The sequence below is a fragment of the Artemia franciscana genome, chromosome 7 (assembly GCF_032884065.1).
Source record: "Artemia franciscana chromosome 7, ASM3288406v1, whole genome shotgun sequence".
Classification (NCBI taxonomy): Eukaryota; Metazoa; Arthropoda; class Branchiopoda; order Anostraca; family Artemiidae; genus Artemia; species Artemia franciscana.
In genome coordinates this window covers 35,532,089-35,546,863 of record NC_088869.1, presented here as the reverse complement: position 1 = coordinate 35,546,863, position 14,775 = coordinate 35,532,089, and the positions used below count along the sequence as shown (strand labels likewise).

General features: G+C 35.2%; 1 protein-coding gene across 1 annotated transcript in view; it reads left to right on the top strand.

Moving 5' to 3' along the window:
• The window catches only part of LOC136029205 (dihydrolipoyllysine-residue succinyltransferase component of 2-oxoglutarate dehydrogenase complex, mitochondrial-like), a 53,998-nt gene that overhangs the window by 20,149 nt on the left and 19,074 nt on the right, over nt 1–14,775 (top strand). The window contains exons 3-7 of the mRNA XM_065707355.1: nt 1,600–1,730; nt 2,825–2,933; nt 3,655–3,932; nt 9,509–9,636; nt 14,492–14,690. Coding sequence (XP_065563427.1) covers nt 1,600–1,730; nt 2,825–2,933; nt 3,655–3,932; nt 9,509–9,636; nt 14,492–14,690 — 845 coding nt within the window. The remainder of the gene's footprint in view (nt 1–1,599; nt 1,731–2,824; nt 2,934–3,654; nt 3,933–9,508; nt 9,637–14,491; nt 14,691–14,775) is intronic.

The window sequence follows — 14,775 nt, the reverse complement described above, 5'->3', positions numbered from 1 at the left end:
TACCAAACAGTTAATCAAGAAGTGTCCCATCCCTTCTAAGGGCCTTCTTGAAGTCCTTGGGTGTCTGGATCCCAGGGAAAGGAAAAGAGCTTGAAGTCTATCAGATATAGGTGTGACTTCTCGAGAGATCCCAGTAGGGGTAAATTTTAACTATGTTAACAGTGTGAGGGTATTGCTCCAATCCGAGAACTCAGTAGACCCAACACCATCACGGGTGGGTAATATTGGCATCAGATCTTCTCTTTGACAGATGCTTTTGGTGGTTAAAAGTATATGCTTTTATCCACGAGGGTTTTTGTCGCTCACATAAATACTTCTTCCGTCGGAGAGAGCCTCCATAACTGTGTGTGATTGACGAATTGAGCTCATATTGAGGCAAACTCGACAGGTTTCCTATTCCCTAAGAATTGTTAACTTTGGCTAGCTTGGCATGGTCAAAATACCAAGACTATTTGGAGAGTAAGGCAAAAGAACAAGCTGTTGAACGAAGTGTGCAATAGAAAGAAAGGAAGCTGAACATAGTTGATATCTCTAGCAAAAAAAGAAGCTAGGTAGACTTGAGGATTCATTCCAAGAAAAGTTGGCCTCTGAAAAACAAAACAAGCAATCGTTAATGCCCTCTTGAAAGAGGCCGCTGATTGCTTAAAGAGAGCGGTAGCCTCAAAGGATTCCGTGGAAATCGCCTTGGCTAATTCCCTACCAGATAATGCCATGGAAACGCGAGAACACGAAAAAAAACAAAAACGAAACAGATGAAAAAAAACATACAAAAAGTCGGACTTCATAAGCAAGTTCACCAATCTCTCAAAGAAGTCGGAGAAGTGAATGGCTTTGCTTATAAGCTAAAGTCTTATGGATTGTTTTTGCTCGTCTCTAGTGTTGAAGTTGTTTTTCTTTTTTTTTTTTTAAATAATCTCAACTGAAAATTTGAAAAAAAGGTGGAAAGATAAAGAGAACTGACCCGTCTCCAGGGAAAATGAGTCTCTGAGGCTCATAAATATGATGACTCTTAGTATGACTAGGTCACCTTTTCTAAATCATAAGCAAAGGAATATTTTAACCACGAATGGTAACCATAATCCCTTTAACTTTGGTTGCTGTTGGTCCCTTTTTTCACCCCTGTAAGTCTCTTGATTGATCACCAAGTCCCTTTTCTAATGAGCAGGAATAATTCCAAACCGTCCAAGCTTATCTCCACTATGAAATATATGCATAATACTATTTTTTTGTGTTCAATAGCGTTTTCTGTCACACGTGGCCTTAAATTATGCAGTTCAGTGGCATCTTGTGTGTTTTTTTCTATTGGCTACTGGTAATCCTGTCAAGTCCAGCCATCTTTAAAATTTCAAAATTTGGTCATCCAAAGTTTTTAATCATGTTTATTGTTATATATCACACTAGCTGGGCTCTTTCGCTAGAGTAGCTTAAATTCAGTAATATATAGTGTTACACCTTGGTAAATAATTTTACAAAACAAAATTCCGTTGCTGGATAATCTGTCATCTAGGTTGCCAGATTATCCATTGTATAATTGGGATTTGACTGGGGTCAACTAAATATCAGAATTATTAATGAACTTTATTTCATCTCAATGTGTAGGGAGCGAGATCAAAGTTGTTGTAGTACCCCAATTTGCTGATTCTGTTAGTGAAGGTGATGTCCGATGGGAGAAAAGCGTTGGAGATAGTGTAACTGAAGATGAAGTTGTCTGTGAAATTGAAACTGATAAGGTAGGTATCATCTCTCTCTGTATCCCCCCTTCTCTCTCTTCCTTCGTGGCTAATTTACTCTCTCATTGTAGAAAATTCCTTATGAAAAAAAAATTGATAAAAAATAGAAACATTTACCGAAAACTCACTGATGACTTGGATTTATTTTGTTTATTGATAATGGTTTCTTAACAGTATCAAAGCTAAGTGCCTGAAATTCGCTAAATTGATCAGAACGAAATGGCTGTGTTTGCTGCAAATGTTGATTCACGTATAAAAAATTTAATTTATGAAAAAAAAAATTCCTTGAACCTTCTGTTAGTCATTATGGAAATTTTATTTTAAATTGTGTGACTTAAAAAAATAATTTTTTGGAGAGACACTATCTGACATACCACCACTATTTAATAAATAAATGAAAGTTTATGGTTTTCTGGTAGAAAATAAAGACGTAATATTTTGGGATTTTAAATTGGTTTATTTTCTGAATGTTTCAAGGATTTTAGCTATTGTTTTCTTTTAAAATTGTCATGAGTAAACATGACAGTATTGTCATTTCCGAACAGTAGTTTGGACCCTAAGTTTTTAAGAAATTCACTTAAAAAAAAATTAATATTCTTGAATGAGCAAACAGAATCATTATTTGTTGTGCAGTATTCAGAAAAAACTCACATGTTTAATTTATGTTAAGTGCTTTCACTTTTCTGAAATTAGTGTTTTATGAGTTTTTTTTTTTTTATCTGAATTTCTCATGCAGTAAATTGAAATTTATCTAGACAAAGATTTAGGTTTAGGAAAGCCCCAAAAGCATTAATCTTCTAAGAAAGACACAGTTTAAGAAAGAAATTTATAGAATAAATTGACAAGAATAAATTAAAACGGTCTTGTTTTATGTATAGAAAATCAAGGATAGATCCTTGATTTGTTCTAGATTTATTTATTAAGACTGTGGCTCTTGTGGGTGCCATTGCTATAAGTAATGCCATGATGTGCTTTGAATTTTAATGTCAGATGTATTATAGCCGTAGTTATATTTGTATACATCTAAGTTTGTTTTTTACATTTAAGTACATGAGGGAAAAATATGTCGTTATTTTGGTAGTTTATTTTTATAGACTTCAATCCCAGTACCAGCACCCGCATCTGGCGTTATACAAGAAACATTTGTTGAAGATGGTGCTACTGTGCAAAGCGGCATGAAACTATTTACCTTAGCTCCTTCAGGTAAGAATCTATTTCCTATATTTAGATTCTTGTACGTAGTTGGACTGGAGTAATTTTCCCTTACGGTCAGGAGAATCATCATTGCCAGAAAAAAAACTTAAAGCGCACTATTCGTTGGGGTTCAGCCACCCTCCCTCTATTCCTAACGAGAACTTGATAAAGTTTGAAATCTATTGAGGCTCTGTTATGTAGAAGAATTGTGTGAGCATCGTAAACAGTTTTCAAAGCTTAAATTATCGGTATTTGAATCCTTTGATTCTCATTTAGCATAAACTCTACATTTTTAATGATTTTGATTTACTTTACGCCCTTATTAGAATTAAAATCAACGTTTATTTTCTGATAATTTTGGAGAAATAAGTTCCCTCTATTCTCTTACAAAATTGTCTCTTCTTAAAAAGTTTACTATTCAAAACTCAGTATAAAATGTGGTTGTATTCGTGTTGCATGGATTATGCTGTTTTGCTATTATGTTTCCTAGTATGCTATGATGTTTTTACTATTATTTTCTGTATAGAGCATTCTTTTTCTTGTGATATTTTACGCTGGTGATTAGCAAATAACCTAAAGAAACTGCACAAAAGTGAACAAAGAACAGTAATAAGAAAATAAAAACTGAAATGACATGTGATATTTGTAAAAATGGGGAAATACTAAAAGGTAAAAATGACTTTTTGGGAAGCCAAAAGTCACTATTTATTTTAAAAATGTTTTCTAATAGGTGCAGAAGCTGCAAAACCAACGGCAGCAGCCGTGGAACCAGAGGTGAAGAAAGTTACCCCGCCAGAAGGTGTTGTGCCAGAGCCTCCAAAAATAACAACTCCACCTAAGTCCGAGACACCCACTCCTGCCTCTGGACCAATCCCGACAACTCCTCCACCCATACCTCCCCTTCCAAAAGGGCCCATGAGCTCCATTCCAGCTGAAAGTATTAAGCCAATGCGCGCTACTCCACTACAAGCTGCAACCGTAAAGCTTCCTCCTGAAGATTATGCTAAGGTTTGTTGGTTTCGTCTCTTCTTCTTATTTTCCTGAACTACAGTTGCTTTAACAGACTGCACTGACAATATAAGCTTAATAACCTTGTAAAAATGTAAGAATATATGACGTGGAAATCATGGACATTTTGTTGTTTAAAGCACATAATAGAATCAATAAGCATAACGCAGTAAGTCTGAAAGAAGCTGATCTCGAAAAAAGTGTAAGATTAGTGCTTGATTTCAATACTTTGACTGATAAGGTATTCAGAATTATTTTCTTTTGCTATATACTGTCTTAAGCCAGCCTGATTAATCAACAAAATAAAAAGAGTGTTTGCGCTCAAACAAGTTCTGAATTTGAAGAGGTTTAACTTGGGTTTTCAATCATAGTTTTAGCAACACCTTTGGCACTTCATTCTTAATCGTGTTCGGAATTTCAAATACATACTTAAGGAAATTATTGTAGAGGCAATGCTGAAGTTTTGTCTTGAAAAACCATTTGAAAGCCATAAAATCCTTAACTTAGGTAAAATCTTAATGTTATTTTGCCATTGAAGCTGCAGTAGAATAAGCAGTATTCTGTGTCACCCCTATCCCCGTGCGAAGTTCTTGTTAAATAGATGGATAGTGGACTAGAATAAGATTAGTAGATGAGATCAAATGCAGTTGAATCGGATCAAATTTACTGTTCTATCTTAAGAAAATACTTTATTTTTGAGCATGAAGAAATACAATATGTACACACTGGCACAAGTCCCGGAGGGGAAGGGTCAACTTCCACTCTTGTATTTGTAGGCAGTGGCGTATTTAGGGCTTCCATTTGGGGGGCACAAGCTAAAAGCTACCACAAGTCCGTAAACTTTCCTATAACTAAGTCTATAATTCTCATAGTCCTCTTTTTGAGCTTATTTCTTACTATGCTACTAAAAAAAAAAATGATCAGCTATATTAACTAAATAGAAGAGCCCTAAGTTTGCTAATCCGTCGCTAAAATAAAAAACAACTTTTTCACGGTAAATACTTCTTATATTTTAATTCTTCTTGATTTCCTTCCACATCTGTATCCACCTAGACATCACAATTGATAGATATGTCTGCAAGACCAATCTCTCTGTTACCAGTTTTGGTAACAGAGAGAGTGGAGAATATACTCAAAGTTGATGTATAGTTGGGAAAAAGCGGTTGATGTACACACCAAGAGTCCCAGAAACTTTATTGCGACGATAAGACTTGCCTATAAAACTCTATTTGGTTTGCCAGACCGCCAGCTCAGCAAGAAGACGAGTCTCAGAGAAACAGAACTGCCTATAGTTTTGCAGCTTCGTCACGGTCTAGGCTAATACAGCTTCAACAATAAAACAAGGGAGCAGAAGTTGGATTTGAAATGTTATAGATCAATGGTTAAGAAATCTCATATCGAGTTCTTCACTGAGCTGCTTGATGTATGGGGAAAAACCAAAGTCCTTTTGAAAAAAGAGAAGTTTCTGAAGAGCGGAATGACCGACAATGGGTTCTTGGTATTGAGGTAAGCGTCCCAACACTTTCAGCTGTCTTGACTGCTTTTCCATTAATAGAAGGAAAATCCACTTCCGTTAGCTGTTTTAATGCAGACTGGCATAGATCGAAATGTTCACAGTAGGTCAGTAGATCCAATTTTTCCTTTTCCATAGAAACGGAAATTGAAAGCTGAATCAAACTTTTCAACGAGGATCAGAGAGTAAATAAAGCTGCACTTGGTTAGGGCTGCTGCTAAGGAGTTAATTTTCGTCAGAACTGAATCGGACTGGTTTTCACCGAAACTCTCCAGTACTCTGACAACAGTAGGGAAAAGTTCCAGAAAAGTGTTAACTCTATCATGGCTTTCAATCTGCCATGTGTCGTAAAAGCGAAGGAGCTTTTCCTTTTTTGTATGCATCAGAACATGCTTCAGAGCAGAAGCTAATGACGCTGTTCGTTTGGGGGTAGAGGGAAAAAAGACTTCTTTAATCATCCATATATCATTTGGAATTGTCTAGTCTGGAGTTCTCCAAGGCAAGGTCTAAACAGTGTAAAGTACATTGCGTGTAAATGACAAGTGGATACTACTGTTGTATCTCTGCTTGAGCACCGTTACACTAACAGCACATATTACTACCTCCTTCACAGCTGATTCCAACTAACTTGTTCATGTCTAAGTCTAATCCTAACTCTTAAGCATAGCCTAATAATCTGCTTTGCCTAACCTATACCACTCAAATCATTTGCACTACCGGAGCTCAAAAACTTTTTTCTATTTGATGATTGTCATAGAAGGAGACAAGGAGAACGAGCTGTTCTTTTGAAGTTACGTCACTCAAGTCATTGGCCAATATCGAAAAATACTTCGCAATTTTTGCTCTATTCAAAATTGTGTCCCAAATGGCATTGCCTTCACTATCAATGATATCTTTCTGCTACACAGGAGATGAATATTTGTTGTTTTTAGCAGGTGATTCGAAATGCTTCCACAATTTTGACCTTCACTGCTGCATAATTTCAGCCATTTTTCATGTTTTATTTTATTCTTACGCTAATTCCAAGGGGAGATATGAGAGCTGACCTCACAGCCGCTGTCCTCACAGCCGCAGATATTAGGAGAAAGGTTTAAGTTAAAAAAAAACAACGGTAAAATGAACTTAGGCCTCAGAAAACAGGAAAAAAAAATGCAACTATCTTGGTCCAATAACCCGTCCTTATGTGCCTTGGCTCATAGATAATACTGTTTTGTTATTCACAAGGATTTTATGACATTGTTATAAAATTGAGTAAAAAATCGTCTGAGCCGGTTTTTTTTTTTTCATTGTGAGTTTTGAGATTAGAGAGTTGGCAGTTATAGAGTAGCCACCGTGACTCTTGTTCTTGTATTTGTCTTCATTTCAGCCTATCTTTCCCAAGAAATACATTTTTGGAAAAATACCTGTTAGAAAATCAATATATTCATTCCCTAACTTCCTTAGGGTATTAAAAATTTATTTTACTGCCAAGCCTAGGATTTGCAAACAAAATATTCAATTAGAATCTGAAGTAAAATAAGGTATTTAAACTGTTGGTGATATTTTCATTTTGGCCAGTAATGTTGACAATAATTGTAGATCTACATCCAATAAAAAACTGATCTGGACGATTAGTGTCAATGCAGTGTTGTTATTGAGCTAATCTTTTTCCTTCTTAATGTTTAGTCATTCTCAAACATTTAAAAGTGTGAAAAAAGGAAAATGTTGTATGTCTAAGGCTGCAATAAAAAACAGTCATTAATTAACAACCCCCTTTGGGTGCTATGGGCTTTGGCAGGAATGAGATCAGGCGAGTACGTTCTACCCTTGTGTCAACAACTGGAACAGTAGGAGTCGAAGCATCATCTTCATCAGTTACACGCAGTCTTTTGAAAAAAAATTGTTAAGTGGTTATGGACAGTTTCATTTTGCCATTGTTATGTCTGTCAAGTATCATTCAGTCACTTTCTTTCTTTCACATTCTCTTTCTTTCTTTCACGTTCACTTTCTTTTTAAATACCACTGAGTCACGTGGAGTCACAAATGCTTAAAAAGAAGCTAACGCAGCTTTCAACTTGACCAAACGTAGTCACGATAAGTATGAAATAAGAGTTGCCAGAGACTCAATAAAGGGATGGAATGACAGAGGGATGGCAATTCGGTGTTAAGGATATGAGATAGATCTTGAAACAGTGGGATGTTGCCAGATACATAAAAGCAAAAAAGAATCCAAGGGGAAAAAATTTTATTGCTGTGCAGCACTTCCAGTATATTATTTAAGTAAACAAAAAAAAAAAAAAAAAAAAACCAAGGGAGCTGTTCAAGGGAGCAAGAAATTAAGCTCTTAAAAAATTCCTTGAGAATTTTGCCTCCCTCCTAAATACGCCACTGTTTGTAGGTATGAATGTTTCACTTCTTCATTTTTTGTTGTTTCGGTTCTCTTTTTACAGCTTAAATTTATGAAGATGAATATTTATGGAAGAGAGGCAGTATTTAAAATCATTTTCAACTGTTATATAGTCATTTTCTTGTGTTTTCTTTTTTTTAATTGAACAAAAATATTATTGCTGTGCAGCACTTCTAGTATATTATTTAAGTAAACAAAAAAAGTCAAGGGAACTGTTCAAGGGAGCAAGAAATTAAGCTCTTAAAAGCACTGCGAAGCATTCTGTTGCAGGATGGCTGGTCAGTTGTTTTCCAGTTGAATTTATCGGTTCATTTTTAACCTAATTCATTGTTTCCAGAGCTAGTAATTACAGATGTAGTCCATAGTGTCGATAAAAATAGTTTCGATACCTTTAGGGTGAAAAACCCCAAACTGAATTGTCAACTATAGCCAGTTTATGACATTTGTGATAAACACTTGTTCAAAAAGAAAACAAACACTTCGCCATTTGCCTGCCAAGAAAGGAAATAAGCTTGGAAGGGAAAGTGAGGTTGTAACCATCAGCTAATTAAATCATGTTCATAACGCGCTACTCAACAAACAAAAACACAAAGAGAAATATGAAAAGACAAGAAGAAGATAGAAAAAAATCAACAGCAAAGAAAATCATGGAAATGCCTTGAATAGAAAGACAACCTGGAGCGGGCTTTACATCAAAATCACTCACGAGATAAAAGAAACTTCTTTGTCCGTGACTGGAAAGCCGGAAGACTATGCGCATTTTTACACACTCGGGCAATATATTCCAAATTCGCCATAATGTTGAATCGCGAAAGATGCCCGAGTGGTACTCCTAAACTCATGAGTTAAGTTTTTCTTATATTATGATCATGACGGTTTCTATGAAAAGTAATAAGATTTTCAAAAGCAGGGGCGAAGAGACGATTCAAATATTTATACAAGAAATTCGTATAAATATGAGATTTTCGAAGCAGTATAAATATACGACGCAATTCAATAGTATGAGGTTTCTTGATATTTCTTGAACATAAGAATTATTTTGAAAAAGCTAATTATAAAGAAAACCGCGTATTTTGTTTTATTTTCCTTAAGCAGATAATGATTTGGCTTGGGGGGGGGACTATTTTAATACATGAAGCTGAAGGATGCCTACAGTGCCTCCGCTAGTGACGTAAATTTACATTTTTAAAAAGCTTCAGTCACTAGCTCCTAAATAATTAATCGATGCTTTTAAAATGCCTTTAGATTTATGCTAAAGCAATTTTGAAAATAATATTTGGGCAAAATATCCACTATTTTTCATATGAAGTCGAAATGTTTAACATTTTGTTGATGGTACCGTTCGAAGTTTGGTATCTCCTTTCATACTTTATTCTCGATCATGTTTTTAGTTATCCCTATAGTTTAATGAACACTTTTTTTTTAATTGCTTTGAAAATACTTTTTTTCTATAAATCCTTTTTTTTAAAGATGTTTGGCATTTGAAGATAATGTATATGATGTTTGACTTTTGTAACAAACGTTTTTAGAAATTTCTTATTTTGGCTGCATAAATTTTTTTTTTTTAGCTGTTTTTGCTTAATTTTCTTTATTAATAAATCGTTATTTTTAATTCCGTCTTCTGTTCTAAAATTACGATTTTAGACATAACTTATATAATTTTTATATCTCGTGTAGGGAATAACTGGAACGCGGACTGAGCAACGTGTTAAAATGAATCGAATGAGACAAAGAATCGCACAACGACTTAAGGACGCACAGAATACAAATGCAATGCTCACAACGTTCAACGAAATCGATATGAGGTTTGATCATTTTCTAATATTTTTTTGACAGACTGCCATTCTTTATGCAATAATTTGCAATGTCCGCACTCTACAGTGTTTTCATTTTTGAACAGGACACAAGCATGGTCTGGGTATCCAGTCAGAGTAATCAATCTGTCACTTCCTCTTCAATTATTTGTCTTGTAATTTATTTTTTAGCCTTGTTAGAGTTTGAGTAAAATTTAATGCAAGCTTACCCTATAAACTGAAATCTGTTTTTTCTACTATAATTGGTGCAAAGTTCGTACATAATTCACTTATTAGGTATGCTCCCTAAATATCAGTCAGATTTTTTCTCTCATTTTTTTTTTTTTTAATTAAGTAAAGTGATGGTGCCTATTCAAAGTATTATGAGGAAATTCCGATTGCATCTTTTGAGTCTGTAGTCCAGGGGTTATTTTCGCTGCAACATTTAAAGGAAAAATTTTAAAACTAATTTTAAAATATATAAGGATAAACCTAAAGGGTAAATGTAATCACAACAAAGCTAAATGGTACAAAATGAAAAATTAACATTAATAGCCATTAAGAGACTTTAAAGAGTGTTGTATGAAAAAAACTTCTATTACCCAGGACTAACTGCTGCACTAAATCGCCCGAAGTCAACCCATTTGTGCACTTTCCTCCTCCAACCTTATCTGTTCAAAGCTTCACTTTTCATCCCTTCCATGAAGTTGTATTTTTCTTTAAATATATTCTGATGATCTCTTTCAATCTTTCTGGGGTAGTGTTGCCACCACGAATTTATAAGAACTGTGAAGAAAATGCCAAAAAACCTGCGAAATTCGTCAAAATCATGTGTCCAGGACCGTAGCCAGAATTTTTCAAAAATACAATTAAAAAACGTACGAAAAATTCGTTTGTATGCATTTTTTATTACGTTTTTACGAGTCAGACAAAAAGTTCAGGGCAGGGGGAGGGTCATTTCCCTGGATATTGCCTTACCTTTGACCACTTTCAGAGCCTGCTACTTATCAAAAGTTCGCTTTGATAAGTAATATTACTACTACTACTAATAATAATAATAACTCACTGCGGCACCAAGCCGCCTGAGGCCAACACAGCTACGCACGCTCCTCCTCCAAGCTAATCTATTCAAAGCCTCCCTCTTTACTCCCTCCCAGGAAGTTCCCATTTCCTTTAAATCTTTATTTAAGACATCCTCCCAACCCAGACAAGGACGGCCTGCTTTCCGTGTAGCCCAAGACGGGTGGCCAAAAAGGACAATCTTCGGTAATCTGTCATCCTTCATCCGCAGAACGTGCCCTAGCCATCTCAACCTTTCTTTCATTATAGCCCTAGAAAGCGGGATTGAACCACATTTTTCGTACAACCTACTGTTTGAAATACAGTCAGTCAGCCAGGTACCCAGAACAATTCTTAGGCAATTTCTCTGGAAGACATCTAGTAAATTTTCATCTGCTTTTCGGAGCGCCCATGCTTCAGAGCCATATTTGACCATATATTATACTGTCATCACTGTAGCTTCCATTATTCTAATCTTGGTTTGCAGACTTATCTTTCTATTCTTCCAAACTTTTTTTTAACTGTGAAAAAACACCCTGAGCCTTAGCTATTCTGCTTTTAACATCTTCACTGCTCCCACCATCTTTACTAATAATACTACCAAGGTGAAGCTCCCAACCTGATCAATCTTTTCGTTACCCAATTTCACCTTTTCATCTTCACTTATTCTAGCCTTAGTGACATAGTCTTCTTAACGTTAATTTTCAAGCTTATTTTAGCACCCTGAAATCGCAAAACCTTTGCTCACAGTTTCATCTAACATGCTTGAATCATCAGCATAATCTAAGTCCTGGAGTGTTTTTCCTCCCCATATTGATTCCGTGGTCTCCAATTGCCTTTCCTGGGCTTCTTAAGACGAAGTCCATCAAAATGATCCATATAAAGGGGAATAGAACACAACCCTCCTTAACTCCTGATTTAATACAAAACCAGTTGCTAACCTCATTTCCTACCTTAACCACAGCAGTATTATTCTCTTGCATATCACAAATCACTTTAATGTATTTTTCTGCTATACCATATAGGGATAAGACCTTTGCTAACGCTCTTCTGTCAACAGAATCGAAAGCTTGCTTATAATCGATAAACTGAGGACCAAATGTGTTTGACAACGAAGGGACTTCTCAATTATTAACCTAAGAGTGAAAGCTTGGTCGACACATCCTCTACCTTTTCTAAAACCGCATTGCTCTTCCCTTAAAACTTTGTTTACAGCATCTCTCAGTCTAAAAAGTATCATATTACTCATAAGTAATATTAGACCTAATAAATTACATATATTTGGAATTAGCATAACAAGCCAAGTCTTTGATGTATTAATTGTTTAAAAATTTCTTTCTTCAGAGTTCCGGTTACTGTTGGGCTGACTCGCACCTTATAATCTAACTGTTATCAGGAACTGTTTGATTTTGCTATACAGAAAACTAGATATTACTGATAGTCGGACGAATTGCTTCAAAATCACTTATTAACGTCCCTAACGTTTGTTTGAAATGTTAAGCTATTAGTTACTATAGTATCAATGGACAATTGAATCTATTGAGAAGGAAATACTGTAAAATTCTTAAAACAATTCTTCAAAATCCCAAAATACTTAAATGATTCCTAAAAGCGCTTCAGTTGATTTTGAATACCCCCCCCCCCTTCCCCAATGGTAAGATATATAGCCCAAATAATATATTTTTCATACATTTTGCCATGCGTCATTCATGTTTCAACTTAATACCAGTAAATTGAATCAGTATTGTCGAAATAAAGAAATGGAAAAAAGCGTGGGAAATACATTATTTGGGCTATATACCGCACCCCTTTCTCCAGTGTTGTGGGATGATCTCAACGGCAACAACAAAAAAACACATAAGAAGGTCTATTGGTTTGCCGCTTTTCAGTATTTTCAATTAAAAAAAAAAGAAAAAAATGGACGTTTCTTTTTCAATAAACCAAACACAGTTTGTTTTTCAAGGGAAACGTGTTTTTATCGAGCAACTTGTTGGTCTAAAAAAAAAAAAAAAATTAGGACTATAGCATCAATAGTTGCTTTTTCTTTAGAAATGCATGATTGGACAAAACACCAAAAATCTCCTTTTCAGTCCCTAAATTGTCACCCATGGAGGAAAATTGTCATAAAAGAGCTAAAATGTCCCTTTGTTGGCAGCCATGAAGCCTTAACTCCAAAACCTGTGACTTTATACCATTTCACGGCAAAACCGGCGAACCTGTGAAATTTCACATGAATCCTGTGACGGTGGTAGCAACGCCGCTTCGGGGCACCCTGCTTTTCCCGTTTAGCTTAAATGCGTGGTTGAAAAGTACAGTTTTGGGCTATTGAACATCTTTTATCTGTAGAATGTAGCCTAGTCATATTATTCTTTGTTTCGTTTTAGACGAGGAGATGTGATCGAACCACATTTTTGGACAGCTTATTGTTTAATGTCAGTCAGATAGGTATCTGAAACTTAACTTCAAGTTTTCCTCCGGGAAACATTTCGCAAATCTCATAGGCCTTCAAAGCGCCTAGGCTTCTCTACCGTGCTTGACCACTGTCATAACCTTGGTCTCCAGTATCCTAACTGTTTCACTGACTTAATTTGCTAACCTTCCGAAAAAAAATTTCAATTGTAAAAAAAGGATACCTCATTATTTTATTTTTTATATCTTCACTGCGTCCACCATCGTTACTTACAACACTATCCAAGCAAGTAAAGATGCCCACTTGATTGATTTTCTGGTTACCTAGTACTGCCTCTTCACCCTCATCTATTGCTAGTCCAAGTGAATTAGTTTTCTTGACTTCTATGTTAAAACCCATTTTGTACCCTGAATTACCGAAATCTCCAGAAATTAACTCATATTTTTTTATCTAGGATTTTCTAATCATCTGCATAATCTAAATCTAGGAGAGTTTTATGTGTCCATCTTATACCATTTTCTCCCATTAACCTTTGCCGTATTCCTTAGGACTAGTCCATCAAAATAATGTTTATGAGGTCTTTAAGTTCTTAGCAGCCTGGTCCCTTGAATTTTGCTGTAAAAAACTAAATGTAGCAATGAATCTGTTACCTGCGGGTATACACAGGATCTGGACTGTAAATAAGCATAGTTTGGCTAGCATTTTACTAAAACTCAAATAATATACACATACTGTTGTAAATTGCACCCTCTGGGGGTTTTGAAAATATACAACTTCTGTATAAATACTATTGCCATCGATTATTGTAATAGCCCAAAACTACATATCATCGGTGAACCATCTACTAGGACGTTTAAAAAATCGTAAATATTTTACAGTATCGCCTAGGAAGATGAAAAAAACTGTTTGTTTTTTTCCTCTGGTAACTGTAGATAGCACGTTGATAAGCGTTCTGGTGAGCGTTTCACAGCAGAACAGGTACTTAACCTTATGGGTTTACAAAGTTAAATACCTTAGTTAATACGCTAATTATTATCGATTGTGGCTTTTGAAACTGTTCTATTCGGCCTTGTGCATAAATTTAGTCAGATTTTTTTGATTTTTTTAATCCTAGGAATTACGGTTTTTGAGGGTTCTTTGTGGTAAAATGTAAATAAGGCTCCATCAGAGACTTTGATCTTAAACTAAATATCCCTTTGAAAGTAAAAGAGTCATAAGCGCCTTTATGGAAGAATAGTTTATTATCACTAAAATTATATTCTAATTAAAAAAGATACGACACTTAGAATGATTTGTTATGTTATTATCTAAATCTTCTTTAGTTGAAGTTTTTTTAATATGATTTAGTTTATTTCTAAATGTGCTGGTATTCGTCTATATGAATTTATTTTCATTCAGTAATATTGCTGAATTGAGGAAAACATTTGGCGAAGCCTTCCAGAAGAAACATGGAATCAAGTTTGGTTTCATGTCCGCGTTTGTTAAAGCGGTTGCCTATGCCCTTACTGACCAGCCTATCGTTAATGCAGTCATCGAGGGACAAGATATAGTTTATAGGGACTATGTTGATATTTCTGTTGCTGTTGCGACTCCCAAGGTATTTTTTTAAAACTCCTTTTTTGTTCACTGACTAGCTTTACATCGATTAAGATTCAAACAAGAGTGATTTATTATGTTTTACT